The sequence below is a fragment of the Hylobates moloch genome, unplaced genomic scaffold (genome assembly GCF_009828535.3).
Source record: "Hylobates moloch isolate HMO894 unplaced genomic scaffold, HMol_V3 SCAFFOLD_3, whole genome shotgun sequence".
Taxonomy (NCBI): Eukaryota; Metazoa; Chordata; class Mammalia; order Primates; family Hylobatidae; genus Hylobates; species Hylobates moloch.
This window is the reverse complement of record NW_026652278.1, coordinates 172,913,556-172,935,968: the sequence shown is the minus strand read 5'-3', so window position 1 is coordinate 172,935,968 and position 22,413 is coordinate 172,913,556. Positions and strand designations below refer to the sequence as shown.

General features: G+C 43.6%; 1 protein-coding gene across 5 annotated transcripts in view; it reads left to right on the top strand.

Moving 5' to 3' along the window:
* Positions 1-22,413, top strand: part of CASP3 (caspase 3) — a 120,831-nt gene that overhangs the window by 17,732 nt on the left and 80,686 nt on the right. The window contains exons 7-8 of one of the 5 annotated variants that reach the window (XR_009212971.1): positions 5,022-5,155; positions 9,030-9,399. The exons of 1 other annotated variant lie outside the window; for it this stretch is intronic. Coding sequence is in view for 3 of the 4 variants with exons in the window: in XM_032149002.2 (XP_032004893.1) it covers positions 1,147-1,376 (230 nt within the window). In the remaining variant the exon portion in view is untranslated. Of the gene's footprint in view, positions 1-1,146; positions 2,951-5,021; positions 5,286-9,029; positions 9,400-22,413 lie in introns of those variants that run through there. 3 more of the 5 variants (XM_058436935.1, XM_032149002.2, XM_058436937.1) reach the window with 3 other exon arrangements.

The following is a 22,413-nucleotide window of genomic DNA, read 5'->3' as shown; positions in this document are numbered from 1 at the left end:
CCTGTAATCCCAGCTACTTGGGAGGCTGAGGCAGGAGAATAGCTTGAACCTGGAAGGCAAACGTTGCGGTGAGCCAAGACTGCACCACTGCACTCCAGCCTGGGCGACAGAGCGAGACTCCGTCTCAAAAAAAGGAAAAAAGAAAATATGCGTACGTAGAGTAGACTAGCAGAATATCATTTATTGGACTTAATATCAGGTAGAATATTATGCGGCAACAGTGGCCAAGTCAGAGCTTCCCCTGCATCTTAGAGAAGAAGAGAGGTGCGTTTCTCAGGAGTTATTTGAAAGGTAGTAAATAAAAAAGATAAACATGACTACAAGAGGATAGATGTGGAGTGGGAGAAAATAAGGTAAAAAATGATACATGAATATGCCATTAACCTCCACGTCTTTACTGTTCTGCTGCACATGTCATCATCTAAATAAATATTTGTTGATTATACCACCATTTACTTACACAACTAAGGGTGTCAGAGAGTTTGGAAATTTAAGGTAAGTGTATTCTTAAGCAGTGTTGCATTTCAAAATATGCTCAATATGGTTTATCTTATCCTCTAGGCATCTTTCCAAGCAAAGAATCTCTAAGTTGAAAGCAATGGATCTAACAGTTAACCTAGAAAAAAAAGTATGATAAATACACTATTTTCCCTTTTTGGACCTTTTGAATACTCGGTAGTGTGTTTATTATACTTTATTCAGATGCTCTGTAGACAAGTAGGACACTCAAAGCAATTTATTTCTTGGCTAAGTCAGTATTAAAATAAGGTGAAATCTGATTGGAACACTGCGCTACTTACAATGATCCTTTTTATGCATCTTTACTTTTGCATCTTACCTTCTGCGTGTTTGCTATTCTTGCCTATTGAAAGGGGAGTCCAGAAAGTAAAACTTTCAATAATTCAGTGTTCGTGAAGCTCGTCCCTGGCCCGCTTTGCTGAAAGCAGGGGGTGTACGCACAGCACACATTCTTCCTTCTTCATCATCATTTCTTCTGAAACCAAAGGTGTCTTTCTTTTTTTCTTTGTATGGCTAATAAGACTGGTGTAAGTTTATGCTTACTTTTGCCTTTGTGACTACATAATAATTTATAGAATCAACTAAAATCAGCTATCCGTGGTATTTTGGTTGTATTTTGCCTTTTAGGTTATTATTCTTGGCGAAATTCAAGGGATGGCTCCTGGTTCATCCAGTCGCTTTGTGCCATGCTGAAACAGTACGCCGACAAGCTTGAATTTATGCACATTCTTACCCGGGTTAACCGAAAGGTGGCAACAGAATTTGAGTCCTTTTCCCTTGATGCTACTTTTCATGCAAAGAAACAGATTCCATGTATTGTTTCCATGCTCACAAAAGAACTCTATTTTTATCACTAAAGAAATGGTTGGTTGGTGGTTTTTTTTAGTTTGTATGCCAAGTGAGAAGATGGTATATTTGGTACTGTATTTCCCTCTCATTTTGACCTACTCTCATGCTGCAGAGGGTATTTTAGGACATACTCCTTCCATCAAGTAGAACCACTATGAAGCTACCTCAAACTTCCAGTCAGGTAGTTGCAATTGAACTAAATTAGGAATAAATAAAAATGGATACTGGTGCAGTCATTATGAGAGGCAATGATTGTTAATTTACAGCTTTCCTGATTAGTAAGTTACAGTGATGCTGTGCTATGAATTTTCAAGTAATCGTGAAAAAGTTAAACATTGAAGTAATGAATTTTTATGATATTCCCCCCACTTAAGACTGTGTATTCTAGTTTTGTCAAACTATAGAAATGATGATGTGGAAGAACTTAGGCATCTGTGGGCATGGTCAAAGGCTCAAACCTTTATTTTATAATTGATATACAAAGATGACTTAACTGCATTTTTAGACCATTTATCTGGGATTATGGTTTTGTGATGTTTGTCCTGAACACTTTTGTTGTAAAAAATAATAATAATGTTTAATATTGAGAAAGAAACTAATATTTTATGTGAGAGAAAGTGTGGGCAAACTAACTTGACTTTTAAGGCTAAAACTTAACATTCATAGAGGGGTGGAATTTTAACTGTAAGGTGCTACAATGCAGCTGATCTACCAGCATAAATACCTTCCGATTTGTCCCTATGCATATCAGTTGAGCTTCATATACCAGCAATATATCTGAAGAGCTATTATATAAAAACTCCAAACTGTTGATTATTAGCCAGGTAATGTGAACAAATTCTATAGGAACATATGAAAGTACAACTTAAATAATAAAAAGTGGAATATAAGGAAAGCAATAAATGGATGGGCTGAGCTGCCTGTAACTTGAGAGCAGATGGTTTGAGCCTGAGCAGAGACATGACTCAGCCTGTTCCGTGAAGGCAGAGCCATGGACCATGCAGGAAGGGCCTACAGCCCACTTCTCCATACACACTGGTGTGTGTGGATGATGCTGCCAGGGCACCGTTGCCAAGTAAGAAAGTGAAGCAAATCAGAAACTTGTGAAGTGGAAATGTTCTAAAGGTGGTGAGTCACAATAAAAATCATAGCACTCTTTGTAGCAAAATTCTTAAGTATGTTATTTTCTGTTGAAGTTTACGATCAAAGGAAAATAGTAATATTGTATACTGTTTACTGAAAGAAAAAGACCATGGCATATAGGACTCTAGACAACATCCAGCCGGAGGCCAGAGCTGAGCACCCAGCCTGGCAGGCAGGCTCCAAGCCTCAGCAGGTGCTGAGCCGTCACTGCCCCAAGTCTCACTGGCTGTCAGTATGGCATTTCACGGGAGATTTCTTGTTGCTCAGAAAGTGAGCTCGCATTTGTCAATGACAGTTTCTTTTTTCTTACTAGATCTGTAACTTTTGTAAATACACATAGCATGTAATGGTATCTTAAAGTGTGTTCCTGCGTGACAATTTTGTACAAATTTGTTATTTTCCATTTTTATTTCAAAATATACATTCAAACTTAAAATTACCAATGTCTTCGAGTTTTTTGTTGCTGTTGTTTTTGATGTTGTGCTACTAATTGGAAGTTAAAATGTTTTTAATCAGAAGCTTGATTTGGAAGGGTCAAAGAGGAAGCACCAGAACCCTAGCCTAGTTTTTTGAGGTGGTGGCAGTTATTGAACAGGGCAGACAGATGGCTTATGCTTCCCAAGTCCTCGCAGAAGGTCCTGACCCTAAAATGACTACAATGCCAGGAGATACTTTGTTTGCATAGATCTCAGGCCTTAAATGTGACCATATGTGTGAATTTGAAACTTTTTCCACAAGATAAATTTTAAATGTGTTTAATGGGAAGAACAACCTAAGAGAATATGCAACAAGCCGTTGATGTTTACTGATGGCCTCCTCTGGGCGCTGGGATTTTGACAGAGGAATTTGCTGTCTTTTTACTTCATATGCTTAGAAAAAGAATATAGGAAAGTGGAGTTGTGGGTGATTTAAAATTTCTTCCAATATTTCTATAATGAAAATATATTACTTTTAAATCAGAAACAAAATAAAATTGTCCGAATTAGGAAAAGGGGACTTCTGTTTCTGAGGAGTAGAGAGTAGCATGAATGAGTTCTTTAAGGCCATATGAAAGTGGTGGTTCTATAAAGTGTTGAGGATAATCTGGCTTATTCTAGTCTCCCTGTTAAGTAAAGAGGTTTCAGATACAAACGAAAAGACCAGCAACCCAATAGGAAAATAAGCCAAGGACATGAACAGACAGTTCACAGAAAAAAGAAAACCCAAATGTCCCTTAAATTCAATAAAGAGCTTGATCTGCATCATAATAAGAGAAATGCACATTAAAGTATCATCCGTCATCTATCAGACCGGCAAAAACCCCAGTTTGGTAACATATTCTGTTGGCAAGATGTGAGAAATGTATACTCTCCCATTGATGGGTGTATGATACGGTAAAATTATCTGTGGAGGGGAATCTGACAATACCTATCAAATTATTTGTTCTTTGAAGTAGCAGTCCCATTTCTTGGAATCCAGCCTATCCATACACCTATGTGTGTACAAAATTATATATAAGCTTTTCATCACAATGTTGTTTTGGTGTTAAAAAAGGGCAGCAACTCAGCTGTGAAGTGTTATGGGAAGTCAGGGACCCCGAATGGAGGGACCTGCTGAGGCCGTGACAGAGGAACAGAAATTGTGAAGATTTCATGGACATTTATCACTTCCCCAGTCAATACTCTTGTGATTTCCTATGCCTGTCTTTGCTTTGATCTCTTGGTCCCATCATCTTCGTAAGCTGAGGATGTGTGTTGCCTCAGGACCCTGTGATGATTGCGTTAACTGCACAGATTGTTCGTAGGGCATGTGTGTTGGAACAGTGTGAAATCTGGGCACCTTAGGAATAGGATAACAGCAATTTTTCAGGGAACAAAGGAGATAGCCTTAAAGTCTGGCTGCCTGTGGGCCAGGCGGAACAGAGCCATATTTCTCTTATTACCGAAAACAGATAAGTGAAATATTGCTGAATATAAAGTGTTGAGGAAAATCTGGAAAATATAAAGTGTTGAGGAAAATAAGGAATATTAATAATTAACAGCCCTGGGAGAAGAATGCATTCCCGGGCAGGGGGCCTCTAAAATGGCCGCTGTGGGGGTGTCTGCCTTACGCAGTTGCAGATAAGGGATGAAACACACCCTGGCCTCCTGCAGCGCCCCCAGGCTTGCTAGGATTAGGAAATTCCAGCCTAGTGAATTCTAGTCAGACTGGTTCTCTGCACTTGAACCCTGTTAAGATGTTTATCAATGACAATGCAAGCACAGCGGGACATGGAAGTTCATTAGTGATTCCCGTTTCGCCCTGACCTTGTGATCCCGCCCTGACCTTCTGCCTTGTGATCTTTCGTCGCCCTTGAAGCATATGATCTCTGTGACCCACACCTTATTTGTACACTCCCTCCCCTTTGAAAATTGCTAATAAAAACTTGCTGGTTTTACGGCTCAGGGGGCATCACGGAACCTGCCGACATGTGATGTCTCCCCCGGACACCCAGCTTTAAAATTTCTCTCTTGTACTCTTTCCCTTCTCAGACTGGCCGACACTTAGAGAAATAGAAAAGAACCTACGTGAAATATCGGGGGCTGGTTTCCACCGATAGTGAAGGAGACAGGTTAGATACACTGGAGCTTCCACACAGGAGAGAGGGAAGGAACTGGAGGAGAAGGTGAGTTGAAAGATTTGGGGGTTTTGTTTTTAAGTGAGAGAGATTTGAATAGGTTTAATGCTGATGGTGGAGATCCAGTTAAGAGAAAGACTGAAAATACTAGAGGGAAAGGTAACTGACAGTAAAGAGTTCCTAAGAACCCCAAGCAGTAAATTCTAGCCTAGCTGGGGGTGCGGTGTGAAGAAGCGAAGAACCTTTATTTATTTATTTATTTAATGGGCCGGGTGTGAAGCTACATTTGTAGTTTTGTGGCAGGAAGTTCCCTTACTGTAACTTCTATATTTTCTGTGAAGCAGAAGACAAGAACTCTGTTCAAAGTTAGGGAGATGATAAATTGAGGGCTAGAAGAGTAAGGCAGGCTTGAAACAATCATTGTCACGAATGCGAGTTGACCAGAGATTAGTAAGGTCGCTGGGCCATGTGTAGGGGCCCAGTTGAAACCAGCGATTACAAATGTGCAGTGGTTCCAGGCTGTGCAGCTGTGTGAATCTACCTGATGACCCTCGGTTGCTTGGGTACTGCCATGGATAGCACATGTGTTGGCTTTGTCAAACTTTGGGCTTTTGGCCACATTGATTTTAAAAAGACAGAGGAGCCACAGATTTGGGAGTACTGCAAAATGACTTTCCAAATTGATGAACCATGGACTCTAAGCTAGATAGACAGAGAAATGAAAAGAAGGGACTAATAGGGAATAAGACGTGTGATCCACGACCCATGGCCCTGATGGACGTGAAGATCCACTGTTGTGGGAGGAGTGGAACACTAACACTAAATGATGGAGGCTGTGGTCGGAAACAGGTCAATGATGGAGGCTGTGGTCAAACAGGTCAGTGATGGAGGCTGTGGTCGGAAACAGGTCAATGATGGAGGCTGTGGTCGGAAACAGGTCAGTGATGGAGGCTGTGGTCGGAAACAGGTCAATGATGGAGGCTGTGGTCGGAAACAGGTCAATGATGGAGGCTGTGGTCGGAAACAGGTGGAAACAGGTCAATGATGGAGGCTGTGGTCGGAAACAGGTCAATGATGGAGGCTGTGGTCGGAAACAGGTCAATGATGGAGGCTGTGGTCAGAAACAGGTCAGTGATGGAGGCTGTGGTCAGAAACAGGTCAGTGATGGAGGCTGTGGTCGGAAACAGGTTGAATTGGAGGGGCACACATTTGGTCATGAAAATGGTGGAACTAAGAAGAATGAAGTGGCATGCAAGAGACCATTATAGAAATGATGTGGAACTCAGAGTGAGGATGTTGGGTGTGTGCTCTTCTGTATGGACATTGACTTTATGCTAAAATGAGATTCACTATGTGGGAACATAGTAATAAAATAATGTGGCTGGGCGCAGTGGCTCACACCTGTAATCCCAACGCTTCGGAAGGCTGAAGCGGGCGGATAGCAAGGTCAGAGTTTGAGACCAGCCTGGCCAGCATGGTGAAACCCATCTATACTAAAAATACAAAAATTAGCCGGGCATGGTGGTGGGCACCTGTAATCACAGCTACTCGAGAGGCTGAGACAGGAGAATCGCTTGAACCCGGGAGGTAGAGGTTGCAGTGAGCCGAGACCATGCCTTTGCACTCCAGCCTGGGCGACAGAGCAAGACTCCATCTCAAAAAAAAAGATAATGTGGTATAACTTAGTTGTGTTTACAAACTTTTGATTTTATGGATTTGAAAAAAATCCACTTTCATTTTTGCCAGATTTTTTAAACCTATCACCCATTATTCAGAACAAGAAAGACATTTTAACTCCCACCTCCTCATTTCCCTCTCAACCCCAAAATAAGTAGGGGCATAATCCCAGATTAAAGGATAATACTTCCAAGGAAACGCTTATCACACATGCACACACACACATTCCTCAGCATCTAACCTTATGCAAGTTGAAACCGCATTCGGGAAGCAATACTCTAATCTACTAAAATAAAATTTCACTTAACACTTGAAATAAACTTGAACTCAAAAAATTTCCCTCTTTGGTGAGACTCTGGCAGTGAGAAGCAGCTGTGACTAGAAATGGCACTGATTTGTCCCTTAGCAACCTTTTTATAAAACATGTTTGTTGTGCCCTTTATTATGTTATCATTATCAGTAAGATGTCAGAACTTTCCACAGATTAAATAAATACTCCAATTTAAGTCATTTCTTTTCAGATTTGTCTGAATTTCAGTTGATCAACAGCAAGAAAAAGTGAATGGTCACATGTGAAAGTCTGTGGGTCCATTGCATAGACAATTAAGAAATAATGGATAACAGATTCAAGTCAAATGCAGTACGCATGTGGGTGTGTGGCCTAGGATATTTGGATTCCAGCCTGTTAGGGCACTGATCAAGTGATTTTGGCCAAATTACAACTTCTGTTGTCTACATTTGAAGACTCAGGCCCTTTCAGCTCTAATATTGTATATAAAAGTAAAAGGCGGCCGGGTGCAGTGGCTCATGCCTGTAATCCCAGCACTTTGGGAGGCCGAGGCAGGCAGATCATGAGGTCAGGAGTTCGAGACCAGCCTGACCAACATGGTGAAACCCCACCTCTACTAAAATACAAAAATTAGCCGGGCATGGTGGCGGGTGCCTGTAGTCCCAGCTACTCAGGAGGCTGAGGCAGGAGAATCACTTGAACCCGGGAGGCAGAGGTTGCAGTGAGCCAAGATCGTGTCATTGCATTCCAGCCTGGGCAATAGAGTGAGACTCCATCTCAAAAAAAAAAAAAAAAGTAAAAGGCACTTTGAGTGTGTAGAGACTGTTCACAACTCCACTTTTTTTTTTGAGACAAAGTCTTGCTGTTGCCCAGGCTAGAATGCAGGAGCACAATCACAGCTCACTGTAGCCTCAACCTCCCAAACTCAAGTTATCCTCCCACCTTAGCCTCCCAAGTAGCTGGCACCACAGGTGTGTGCTACCACACCCTGCCAATTTTTTTTTAATTTTTTGTAGAGACAAGATCTCGCTATGTTGTCCAAGCTAGTTTCAAATTCCTAGACTTACGGTATCCTCCTGCCTCCCAAAGTGCTGGGATTACAGGTGTGAGCCACCACAAATGGCAGCGACTCTTCATTTTGACAGGCCATAGTTCTCAAACTTTAACATACATCATAGTCATCATATTAAAAATGACAATGCCAGGTCCTCATACTCTAGGATTCTGGTTCTTAATGTTGTTAAAGAGATGCAGAGACTCAAGAATCTTCATGTTGTTAAAGAAAAAAATTGTTCATGACATTCGAGAAAGAAGGATAAGGCAGACATTGTTTAGGGGGACTATTGCAATAGCTGTAGAGAATGCCACGATGGGGTTTTGCAGTCAGTCGAGGCAAGAAATTAGGCTCTACTCCAAATACAAGGAAAAGTGGGAATTTATAGTTGAGTTGGTGGGGGTGACGGGAGGATCAGAGGAGACATCAGGGATATGGGGGATTCCAGCTAAATCGACTCTAACAGGATTCTTGCTCAAGGCAGGCCAGATTAGACGTCACCTGGGGGTTGGTGGAGGATGAGGAACCCAATCAGATATCAAGGTTGGGGCGTTCTGGCTAAACTGACTTAGCAGGCTTCTGGCTAAAATTGGACAATGCAAAGATGAACAAAGAACTCCAGAAGTCAGAGCCTTGTGGAGAAGAGAGTTCAGAGGTGCCTGCTTAGAGATTGGCGAGGGAGAGAATCTTCGTCAGGGTCTAACAAGCACTTCAGGTGGTCCCCATGCCATTTTTCCTAGGATCACGCCTGAAGAAACACTGCTGATGTCTATGTCACAGTCCTTTCTGTCTTACCCATGAACCAAGTGAGAAGACAGCATTGGCCAGCAGTTTTTACTATTTCTCTTTAACTCAGGTTTGGACTTTAAACTTTCATCTGCCTCTCTCTCCTACTTTCACAGTGTCTGGAATGTTTTCTCAATGCCAACGATCAATTCTCTGATTCTCCAGACACCAGCTGGATGTCCTACATTCAATTCTAACACTATCTACCTGGAGTTAGCACAGACCCCACAGGTTAAGGGCTCACTCCCACAAGACCCTCACAACTTCAGATGTTGGTTGCAAGGCCTGGCCACCTGCACTTCTGACCCACTGGCTATAATTCAGGGGTTCCTGCTGAAACTGTAATAGGTCCATCGCCCAACACAGGCATCAAGTCAGTACACCGAGACACCCGGTTGTGCAGAGAAAGCGGTATTATTGTGGAGCCACCAAACAAGAAGACAGGAGGAAACCTTTAAATCCATCTCCCCAAGGAGTTTGGGGCTCGGGCTATTTTTTTTTTTTTTTTGAGACGGAGTCTCGCTTTGTCGCCAGGCTGGAGTCCAGTGGTGTGATTTCAGCTCACTGCAATCTCTTGCCACCCGGGTTCAAGCGATTCTCCTGCCTCAGCCTCCCGAGTAGCTGGGATTACAGGCGCCCACCACCACACCCGGCTAATTTTTGTATTTTTAGTAGAGACGGGGTTTCCACCATGTTGGCCAGGATGGTCTTGATCTCCTCACCTTGTAATCCACCCACCCGCCTTGGCCTCCCAAAGTGCTGGGATTATAGGCCTGAGTCACCAAGCCCAGCCTGGGCTTGGGCTTTTAAGGGTTTTGGAGTGGGCAGAAGTGTGGAGATGGTGGTTTGGCTGAATAGTGCGGTGTGAAGTCATGGGACAGGAAGATGAAGAAGCTGTATTCTCACATTGATTTGGTTCCTCTGTGGGGGTCTTCAAAGTGCTTGGTTGCAGCTGCTTCGCTGGAATTCAGGTCTGAGAAAAACATCTTAAGCAATCCTGACACAAAAGTCTTATGATTCTAATGTCAGAGATCTTGTCTATAGGAATAACGAAAATGCAAATGGTCGGTGTCAGGTGCTATGAGACTTTAAGCAATGAGGAAGGGGCCAGAGAGCAGCCTGATAGATGCTGAATTATAACCATGTTTCATTCTTGTCAACTCTGGGGATGCCTTCCTCACAACTTCCTCCTCAGGTTTCATAACACGTTACAATCAGTCACAGAACTCAGGAACACACTTTACTTACATTTACCAACTTAAGATAAATAATACAACTTAGGAACAGCCAAATGGAAGAAAGGCATAGGACCAGGCGCCGGGGAGGGGCACGGAGCAGCCCTGCCACCTCCCAGGCACCAGCCTTCCAACACTGATGTATTCACCAGCCTGGAGTTTCTATACAGCTCAATCTGCAGCTTCCCCTTTCCCTTGCATAAGGCAAAGGTCAGGGACAGAGTGAAAGTTCCAACCTTTTAAACATTTAGTCTTTCCGATGACCAGCCACATCCTGAGTATCTAGGGGCCACACTCTAGATCACCTAACTGGCATAAACACAGGTGTGATCAAAAGGAATTCATTATGAATAACAAGACTCCCATCAGGCCTGGCGCGGTGGCTCACACCTGTAATTCCAGCACTTTGGGAGGCTAAGGTGGGTGAATCACTTGAGGTCAGGAGTTCAAGACCAGCCTGGCCAACACAGTGAAACCTCATCTCTACTAAAAATACAAAAATAAATTAGCCAGGCATTGTGGCAGGCACCTGTAATCCCAGCTACTCAGGAGGCTGAGGCAGGAGAATCGCTTGAACCTGGGAGGCAGAGGTTGCAGTGAGCCGAGATCACACCACTGCACTCCAGCCTGGGTGACAGAGCAAGACTCTGTCTCAGAAAAAAAAAAGAAAAAAGAAAAAAGACTCCTATCACTTAGGCAATTCCAAGGGTTTAGGGAACTCTGTGCCAGGAACAGGGACAAAAACCAGATAGATAGATATATATACATATATCTATATACATAACCAGATACATATATACATATATAACCAGATACATATATACATATATATAACCAGATACATATATATATATGCTTTTTAAAAATAGAATTTCAACTTTTAGATTTGGGGGCATATATGCAGGTTTGCATCATGGGTATATGGCATAATGCTGAGGTTTGGAGTATGACTGATTCTGTCACCCGGATAGTGAGCATAGTTCCCAGCAGTTAGTTTTTCAACCCTTGCCCACTCCCTCTCTCCTCCCTCTAGGAGTCCCCAATGGTGGTGTTGCCATCTTTATGTCCTGAGTACCAATGTTTAGCTCGCACTTACCAGTGAGAACATGCCATGTTTGACTTTTCCTGTATTAATTTGCTTAAGATAATGACCAAATATATTTCTTATTATACCACATATATATATATATATATAAATCTTGTAGCTAAGGAGTCGTCTTTGTACCTGTAGGCAGTATTTACAATGCACGCATCAAGTCAGTACACCAAGACAACTGGTTGTAGCAGAGAAAGAGGTTTAATCATAGGGTCACCAAACAAGAAGACAGGAGGAAACCTCAAATCCATCTCCCCAAAAAGTTTGGGATTAGGGATTTTTTTCAGTAGCTGAATATAACTGGCCAGTGCAGAAGAGCCTATGAAGGTGGAAAACGGAGGAAGGAGGACCCTATGCCGGAGAAGTGATGGAGTCTTGAAGTCTTGGAAGATGGTGGCAGGGGAGATGCCAGAGATGAGACAAAACCTAATAATTCTGTTAAACTTCTGCAATCTAACAATCTTCTATGGGAGTTTATTATATTTCCATATCCTATGTTCACTTATAGTGAGAAATAAAAATAAAATCATAAGCCCCCTACAACTGACTAAATGGATCCCATTGTGAAAGGAGAATATCTTGAGCCTCCAAAATCACTAAGGAAAATTCAAGCTGGAAACTTCTTAGGACAAACCTGCCTCCCATTCTCTTCAAAGTTATTCCTCTGCTCGAGGAGCTAGATGCATATCTGATTGCCGCCTTTGGAAAGGCTAACCAGAAACTCAAAAGAATGCTACAGTTTGTTACCACCTATCTGTGACCTGGAAGCTCCCTCCCTCCCCACTTGAGTCTTCCTGCTTTTGTTTCAAGCTGTCCGGCCTTTCCAGACCAAACCAATGTACTTCTCATGTATATTGATTGATGTCTCATGTCTCCCTAAATCGTATAAAACCAAGCTGTGCCCCAACCACCTTGGGCATGTATCATCGGGATTTCATGAAGCTGTGTCATGTTCTCATTCCCCAACCATGAAAAAATAAACTTTCTAAATTAACTGAGACCTGTCTCAGATTTTCTGGGTTCACATTGTTTTGGTCAAGGGGACTCCCCAAGTAACTTTGAAAACTGAGTTCTAGGCTGTGAGGGGATGGGAGGTCAGAGGTCAGACGCACCTTGTTGCACACCCCCACCTCGCTAACCCCCTTAGGCTTTCTTCCCTAGGGGCTAAACAGAAACCAGCTCTTTCCTCTTTTTTTTTTTTTTTTTTTTTTCTTTTTCTTTTTTTTAGAGACGGAATCTTGCTCTGTCGCCCAGGCTGGAGTGCAGTGGTTCGATTTTGGCTCACTGCAACCACCGCCTCCCAGGTTCAAGCAATTCTCCTCCCTCAGCTTCCTGAGTAACTGCAACTACAAGCACATGCCACCACACCTGGCTAATTTCTTTTGTATTTTTAGTAGAGATGGGGTTTCCCCATGTTGCCCAGGCTGGTCTTGAACTCCTGAGCTCAGGCAATCCGCCCGCCTCAGCCTCCCAAAGTGCTAGGATTACAGGCGTGAGCCACTGCACCCAGCCAAAACCAGCTCTTTCAAAAGACTCCAGTGCTGATATCAACAGCTGCCTGAGGCTTCCCCACCCTTTTGCAGTTTCCGTATAACAATTAACCAGCATTCCCTCCTGATAAGAGACCCCTGACTGCAGAGTGGTTCTGGCCAATCTTCAGAAGCTGAACACAGAGAGCCTGTGTGTCCCTGCTTTGTCTTGTGATGTATAAGGCCTAACCGTAATGCATTTAAATGTGAAGTCTCCACCCCAAAGTGAACATGGGACACATGTTGCATGCATGTTAGCCTACTACACATGCACGAGCCTCCTCTTCATGAATATTCGTAGCTCCTCCTGTAATCTGCTGAATATGTATACTTAGCCAACCTGCTCAACATAAATTCCTGTTCCCTTTACCCCTCCTTTGAAGTACCTGTTTCCAGCTTCTGGCCCAAGGCTACGCTTTCCAGCCTGTCAGAATGGCTGCCTGCAAGCAGCAACCCTTGAGGAGAAAGGAAGCTCTCCTTTCCAAATTTATAAATGTCATCATACTTCAGTTTACAATAGTATGTAATTTTTTGACCTCTAAGTTCTCCAAGGTCCTTCCCCATTTTTAAGGCTTTCAAAATTAACTGATGATTCTACTAAAAAGCTAAAAATAGGTTTTTTGTTTCCAAATAATCAGAACATAATACAGTCAAAAGCACCATATAGAAATAGTTCCCTGTTTCCAGCCAATGCGGCTGTGTCTCTGTTTTGAACATTTGCCTCCAGAGTGTTGCTGATGCAGTTCAAACAGAAAGGACTGAGAAATAAAATTTGCAAGTGGTTTCTGTTGAGAGTTTCTATTGTTTATAAGTCTGCGAGAATTAGTCACGTTACAGCAGGGAGTGAGAGAGAGAAGCAGCGAGTACTAAAACCTTGCTGAGCTCCTACCTGCCCTCCACATTTCTTGCCAACCCCTCATGGCTACCTGCCCCCTGCGATGAACTCGAGACCTTGAAATGAGAAACCGTTCAGATTTGTCTGGCGTGTGCACATCACCTGTGGTCTAACTCATCTCCCTGAAAGAAACCAAAATATTTCACCGCAAAATACCCTTCTTTGACATGTTTTGAGATGGCTGTTCAGAGGGCCTGTGAGCATGGGCAGCCCTGCAAAGGTGTCTGGTGGGGGAGATTTGCATCTGCAGGGAAAATCAGCAGTGATACAGTCAGGCTTAGAGTTCCTCCCTTGTCTGGATCTAGAAAAGATTAACTGAGAGTGACATATTTAAAGAGCTGAAAGAAACACTTCCCATCTATTCTCTCTGAGGGTTGCCACCTGCAAGGTTTCATCTACATAACAAGACCACCTTTGCAGGCCAGGCCTCCTCTTCTCTCCCTCCCATAACCTGTCTTGCCATTAGAAACTGATTTACCACCATAACCTGCTTTTAGCCATGCTCTGAGGCCCCATTCTTTCCGTAACCTCGAGATGGCATAAAGAGGTCAACCATCTGGCCATTTCTTTGAGTTCTTATATTTTGTAGGACTCCCATATATATTAACAAATTTGTATGCCTTTTCTCCTATTAATATGCCTTTTGTCAGTTGATTTTTCAGTGAACCTTCAGCGGGTGAAGGAGAAGTTTTCTCTTGGCCCCTACAATCCCTTTACCCTAAACCAGGCTGATACAAAAATTAAATGATGTAACTATTTTAAAATCTGCTTTTGTTGGACACAGTGACTCACACCTGTAATCCCAGCACTTTGGGAGCCCAAGGCAGGAGGATTGCTTGAGTCCAGGAATTTGAGACCAGCCTGGCCAACATAGCAAGACCCTATCTCTACAAAAAAATTTTAAAAATCAGCCAAGTGCTGCCTGCAGTCCCAGCTGCTTGGGAGGCTGAGGTGGGAGGATCCCTTGAGCCCAGTAATTGAAGGCTGCAGTGAGCTATGATTGCACAACTGACTGCACGCCAGCCTGGGCTCAGAGCAAGACTGTCTCAAATTAAAAAGTAAGTAAATAAATAAATAAAAAGTATCTGCTTTTAATGGACAGATTTGTTCTTTCTAATTTACTTCCTGCCATTTTATTAATCAACTTGGTAGGCTGAAAAAAAGTTTTTAAATCTTGTCTTTATAAATGAGAAAAGAAAATAGCTTTTATCCAAGGAAGGTGAGTTCTTTAAAATTATCAGGCCCAGAGAGACTTTTTTTTTGAGACAGTCTTGCTCTGTCACCCAGGCTGGAGTGCAGTGGCGCGATCTTGGCTCACTGCAACCTCTGCCTCCTGGATGCAAGCGATTCTCCTGTCTCAGCCTCCCGAGTAACTGGGATTACAGGCATGCCACCACACCTGGATAAATTTTGTATTTTTAGTAGAGATGGGGTCTCGCCATGTTGGCCAGGCTGGTCTCAAACTCCTGACCTCAGGTGATCCGTCCACCTTAGCCTCCCAAAGTGCTGGGATTATAGACGTGAGCCACTGCATGTGGCCCAGAGAGACATTAAGATGAGCCAGCAACCACGTTGTACTTCCCTCTTGAGCGATATATTCATCTTCTGAGACTTCTTGCTGTTGCCATAATAGCTATAAATTAACCTAATAATAATGTACTTGACACTATAACCCATACACTATAGCTTAACAATGTATAGCCAATCATTAATGTTATTTCTGTAAACCAATGAGACTTCCTGTCATACAACTTTGTATCAGCCCACTGCTTGTCCCCTTTGCCTTTAAAAAACCTGCTTGTAGCTTTCAGCGCCTGCAGATCCTAGGAGCTCCCAGCCGAGGACGTCAGATCTCATCATCCTTGCTGCTTTGCCACCCCATTCCCCTCAATAAAGTGGTTTGATCCCCCCAGCCAGAAACAAAAACAAACAAACAAAATTGGCTTGTAACAAAGGCCAAACAAAGTATTTTTAATACAGACAGGGTTTCACTGTGTTAGCCAGGATGGTCTCAATCTCCTGACCTTGTGATCCGCCCACCTTGGCCTCCAAAAGTGCTGGGATTACAGGCATGAGCCACTGCGCCTGGCCCCTTTACTTTCTTAATAAACTTGTTTTGACTTAACTTGACGGAGTCGCCTTAAATTCTTTCTTGTGTGAGATCCAAGAACCCGCTCTTGGGTGTCTGGATTGGGACCCCTTTCTAATAACATTTTGGTTTATTCAATGAGCTCATGAAAAAGAAAGATGGGCTAGACTCCAGACCACTCTAGTACATTTGTGTCCCTAAAGTTATCCTGCTAAAATATTAACATGATTTCTATGGATGCTTGCCAGGTCCAACCCACAGACGCTGGCCAAATGACGGATGAAAGAATGCACTCAAGACACTGGTATCCAGTGAAAGAGTGGGCTAGGGGACTGGGCCGTGCACAGACCCTGAGGAGGGTGCTGTAAGGAGTCAGCAGCCGTGGCCCTGACAAGTTGGTGCTGCAGGCATTTATTTAGTACAGATTTAATGACAAAGGCTTTGAGTCAACACACTTGTGGGTAATTAACATGGTCGCCCTCCCCGGAGAGAGTAGTCCCACATGGATGATTAAAGGCCAGGTTCTGAGCCTAAGTAAACTAACTTATCTAGATCAGTTTCTTTACATCCCCTTGTTATCTAACCTAAGCTCTTAAGATAATTCAGCTGCCTTCAGCCAAACTTTCTTCGGAAGGTATGTAAACTCCCAGCCTTCCGAGAAGGTTTGCGTCCTTTTCCTATAATTTTTCCTACCACCCTGACTGCTCTCCTACAATTCTCTTCATAAATTTCTCCTAAATCCCACCACCGCCAACCAAGTCACTGATGGAAGCTTGTTGTGAACGTTTATCTATGAGCCATAGGCCCATCTACTTTATGTTCAAGCCCTGATGTAAATGTCCCTCATATCACGGCACTGATACTAACTATGAAACCTCCGTGGAGAGGGGCATAATTGAAAATTGCATCAAGTAAATTCCAGAAAATTCAAAGTTGACATCTGAACTTTCTTTGGAGTTTGTTGGGCACCTCGTTTTTCAGCATGTGAAACTCACAGGCAAACTATGACTAAGAAATATTTTTCACAGGCCAAGCATGGTGGCTCACGCTTGTAATCCCAGAATTTTGGGAGGCCGAGGCAGGTGGATCACCTGAAGTCAGGAGTTTGAGACCAGTGGGAGAAACACGAAGACACCCAATCCCTAATCTCAAGTAAAAAAAAAAAAAAAAAAAAATTAGCTGGGCATGGTGGCAGGCACCTATAATCCCAGCTACTCGGGAGGCTGAGGCAGGAGAATCCCTTGAACCCAGGAGGCAGAGGTTGCAGTAAGCAGAGATCGTGGATATCACACCGTTGCACTCCAGCCTGGGTGACAAGAGTGAAACTCCATCTCAAAAATAAAAAAAAAAAAAGAAAAAATATTTTTCACAAACTGCCATCACAGTTCATTTCAACTCAGAATCCTCCCCTCCCTGCCCCAGCTCCCATATCCACCTTTTCTCCATTGTGTTTTGTGTAGTTTGGCTAATAACAGCTTGGGATCCTCTATCTAGCTGCCACTTCCCCAATCTGAACTCCAGTTTCTGCTTCCCCAAAATAGAAACAATAATATTGTCAAAAGACGAAATTACAACAAATTTAGTTTAAAGATCTAATTGGCTTAATTAGCAATTCATGAATTAGACAACATCTCTGTAAAAATAGACAGGTGCTCCAATGGGCTGAGCAGAAGAGATTGGCTTTGTAAACCAAAAATAAAATTCTGAGCCTCCCACTATCTGAACAGGCCCCTTCTCTTGGCAAGGGCATTACAAAGTTAACCTGAAAAACTAATTCAGGCCACGATGGGAAGAGGGAAACAGATATGCTTCATTATACCTTCCTCCCTTTTGGAGTTACAGATAGAACAGACTCTTTAAGTCTGATAAGAAACATTTACAATCTATTCTCTCTGAAGCATGTCCTCTGGAGGCTTCATCTGTCTGATAAAACCTTGGTTTCCACAACCCCTTATTGTAACCCAGACATCCTTTCTATTTAATAACTCTTTCAACCAATCCCCAATCAGAAAATCTTTAAATTTACCTGTGACCTGAAAACCCCCGCTTGGAGTTGTCACAGCTTTCCAGACCAAACCAATGTACATCTTACATGTATTGATTGATGTTTCATGTCTCCCCAAAGTATAAAACCAAGCTGTGCCCCACCCACCTTAGCACGTGTTGTCAGGACCTCCTGAGGTTGTGCCACAGACACATCCTAAACCTTGGCAAAATAAACTTTCTAAATTGATTGCGACCTGCCCCAGATACCTTTCATTTACAGCTTTATAGGCAAAAAGGAGCTGAAACAAGGAACAAACAGTGGATTGGTCATTTCAAAGTTACTTTCCTCACAGAGTTAAAACAGAGGGAATTTTTTGTCATGCTGGCTCAGGTAAACTAGGCCCCTTCTGATTGGTTCCTGTGTCTCCTGTTTTTTTGAAAACTGGCCCATTCAAAGTTCAGTTTGATTATGTGGCACCTAGCATGAGGAACTCCATTCTGGTTTGGTCTGGTCTGGTCTGGTGGGCCTAGTGCAGGAGCTCAGTCCAAAGCAGTGGCCTCCTATAAATTCATTTAATAATCTTCCTTCAAAGTAGAAGTGATATGAGAATTTTTAAACAGATAACAGCAGGAAAGATGTCTAACAAGTTAAAGTACTATAGAACCACGTAAATTTTTCTAAATATCCCCCACAGTTTGATACCATTAAAGATGTCAGTAAGGCTAAGAAAACTGTTCTATTTACTTATCAACACTTGACATAGCTCTCAGCTTTGTGCCAGCCTCTATGCTAAGCGGGATTCTAAACATTAACTCATGTAATCCTCTTATCAACCTTAGGAGATATCCTCAATTCACTGAGGGAAAACTGAAGTAACCTGACCAGGGTCACAGCGTATTATGAAATGGCAGGGTCGGGATTTGAACTCAAGAGCCTTACTGTAGACTCTGTGCTCTGAGCCACCATGCTAAGCCATCTAGAGAGAGATGTCCTGTGTTACTGTGGCAGCTGTGTTAGCAGGTTTAGCCCTAAACGTACAGACAATCCCTGGGGTATCTACAGTTTCCATTCAACGTTTATAGAGTGCTTACAATTTGTTTGCCAGGCATTGTGCTAGGTGCTGGGACTACAGAGCGAAAAGACCCATCTCAGGCCTTTGAGGAACCTGTCAGATGGTTGGTGAGACAAACAAGGAATACCTACATGATCATGTAAAATATATATTTGGTCTTCCATGGTCTCTTGGCATACAGCTAAAACCCTTAGAACCTCCAAAGTGCTGTCTTTTTGTATGCTAGTGAGTTGACTGAAGGCTGGCAGCACCCAGATGGCTTCAGTATAGGGGCTGGTCACAAGAAAGACCAAGGCAGGATTAGAGAGTTGGGACTTTCAGCCCCACCCCCAACCTCCCGGGAGGAGAGAGAGGCTGAGGATAAGTTGATCACCAATGGCTAACGGTGAATTAATTGTATCTATGTAATGAAGCTTCCATAAAAACCCAAAAGGGTTTGAGGAACTTCTGGATAGCTGAACACATGGAGGTTCCTGTAGGGTGGTGCCCAGGGAGGGTGTGGAAGCTGCCTTCCAATTTCCTCATACCTCACCCTATGCATATCTTCACCTGTATCCTTTGTAATATTCTTTATAATGAATCTGTTAATGTAGGTGTTTCCCTGAGTCGTGTGAGCCACTCTAGCAAATTAATTGAGTCCAGCGAGGGGGTGTGCAAATCCCAGCTGGTAGGAGGTCAGTCAGAAGCACGGGCGAAACAATCTGTGGCTTCTGATTATCATCAGAAGTGGGGGTGTGGGGGACAGTCTTGGGGACTGAGTCCTTGACCTGTGGGATCTGACACTGTTTCCAGGTGGATGGTGTCAGAATTGAATTAGAGGACACTCAGCTGCTATTGGCTGCTGTAGAATTGCTTGGTCCATGGAGAAACCTCACACATCTGGGCACAGAAGTATTTTGTGTTATGGGAAAGCTGAGGAAAAATATTTTTGAGTTTTTCCATACTCAACCTGGTAAGAAGCTTTCTCTTCATTCCAAGTCAATAGGAGTAAACTGAGTCCAAGAAAATTCCAGAGCATGAGAAGTCTAGCCTCTACCTTATCCTAGATAATGAATTGGCCAGCCTCCCAAACTCTACCTACTTATCTGTCAGAAAGCAAAGCAAAAGAGATCTGGGTGACTCACTGGTAGCTGTGTCTCACGCCTGTAATCCCAGCACTTTGGGAGGCCCAGGCGGGCAGATCACAAGGTCAAGAGTTCAAGACCAGCCTGGCCAACATGGCGAAACCCCATCTCTACTATAAATACAAAAATTAGCTGGGCATGGTGGCACACGCCTGTAATCCCAGCTACTCTGGAAGCTAAGGCAGGAGAATCGCTTGAACCTGGGAGGCAGAGGCTGCAGTGAGCCGAGATCGCACCACTGCCCTCCAGCATGGGCGACAGAGCGAGACTTTGATTCAAAATAATAATAATAATAATAAATCTTGGTGACTCAAGAACTTAAAAAAATACACATAATTCTGGTCAATCCCAAGGCAGGTCAGTGTAAGGGCTGTGTTCAACTCAATTAAATTGGACCCAAGCACCCTGGGGAATGGAGGTCTTAAGGAGATGGCATATCCTGCTTCACACAGACTACACAGGGACCAGGCCAAGCTAAGCCAGCATAGCTCAGCTTTTTCGGGACTGATCTTAACACCCATGTGGGATCCTGGATTAGACCTTGCCCTGGGAAGGAACACTGATTTCCCCATTGGGTTTTTACAAAGTGGTAGGGTATGGAGAGGAAGAACTATCCCAACGGTGGAGTAACTGGTAGAAAGAAACAGATCTGGGGTGAAAGGTTTATGCTTGGAATTCATTCCTTGGTGTTAATGGAGTTTATTCTGAGCCATTATGAGTGACCATGGCCCAGGGAGGTCTCATGAGGACCTAAGAAATTGTGCCTGGGATGGTCAGGTTACAGTTTGGTTTTATACATTTTAGGGAGACGGGAGTTACAGGCAAAGATGTAAACCAATACATATAAAGTATACATTGGTTTTGAGACCGGCAGGCAGGTTGGTTCCCTACTTTAAGATGGTCTGGAGGAAAAGCATAAGGAGGCCCCCACTCAAGCTCTAGCTTATCTAACTCTCAGCCAGTCAGCAACAAAAGACCCAAGGAGAGATGAACTGCAAGCTCTTATTTCAGGGGAGCTGGGGACTTCCCCAGAGCCCTACGCGTAAAGTTAAACTCCAGCCTGCAATTACTGCTTCCTCATTTTAATACCAAAAGTCATACTCAGGGCTGGAGATGTAAAACGCAAAGGCTACATACGACGTGTGAAGAAGCATGTTGAACCACTGGCAAGCAGGAGAAAAGCCCCTCCTATGTGTGCCCTGATGTAACCCTTTGCTTCACAAAGACCCTAAAACTAACCCACACACTGTTCTCCAGGAGCAGCCCATTCTTTGCACTTTCTCCATGCTGGCTCCCTTGAGCGCAAGCTAAAATAAACTTTCTCTTTGCTGCTATGTCTGGTGATCTCTCTTGACTTCGAGCCTGGGAGATTACATGAACCTGCAACTGCCCTAATGGGGTCCCCTTGCCTGCTGACTAGACAGAGCTGATTTATCAAGGAAGGGGAATTGCAATAGAGTTTAATTCACACAGAGCCAGTTGTGGGGGAGAGCGGAGTTTTATTTTTACTCAAATCAGTCTCCTTGAAAACTCATGGATCAGGGTTTTTAGGGATAATTTGGTGGGTAGGCGGTCAGAAAGTGAGACAGTGCTGCTTGGTCAGGTGAGAGATGAAATCACAGGGAGCTGAAGCTTGTCGTCTTGAGCTAAGTCAGTTCCTGAATGAGGGTCACAAGATCAGATGACCTGTTTATCGATCTGGGTGGTGCCAGCTGATCCATTGAGTGCAGGGTCTGCAAAATATTTCAAAGCACTGATTTTATGTTTTACAATAGTGATGTTATCGGCCGGGCGCAGTGGCTCACGCCTGTGATCCCAGCACTTTGGGAGGCCGATGTGGGCGGATCACCTAAGGTCAGGAGCTCGAGACCAGCCTGACCAACACAGAGAAACCCCGTCTCTATTAAAAATGCAAAATTAGCTGGGCATGGTGGTGCATGCCTGTAATCCCAGCTACTTGGGAGGCTGAGGCAGGAGAATCACTTGAACCCAGAAGGCAGAGGTTGCAGAGAGCCGAGCTCGCCCAGCTAATGCTACACACAATGTATAAAGAAGCAGGTTGAACCACTGTGCAAGCGTTAGAAAAACCCCTCCTGTAGATCCCTTGATGGAACCCTGCCTTTCACAAAGGCCCGATAAAACTAACCCACACAGGCGTCTCAGGGAACAGTCCATTCTTTGTTCTTTCTTGAGCACAAGCTAAAATAAACTTTCTTTGGGAGGCCAAGGCTGGTAGATCACCTGAGGTCACAAGTTGGAGACCAGCCTGGGCAATATGGCGAAACCCTGTCTCTACTAAAAATACAAAAAATTAGCCAGGCGTGGTGGCAGGCGCCTGTAATCCCAGCTACTTGGGAGGGTGAGGCAGGAGAATCGCTTGAACCCGGGAGGCAGAGGTTGCCGTGAGCTGAGATTGCGCCACTGAACTCCAGCTTGGGCAGCAGAGTGAGACTCCATCTCAAAATAAATAAAT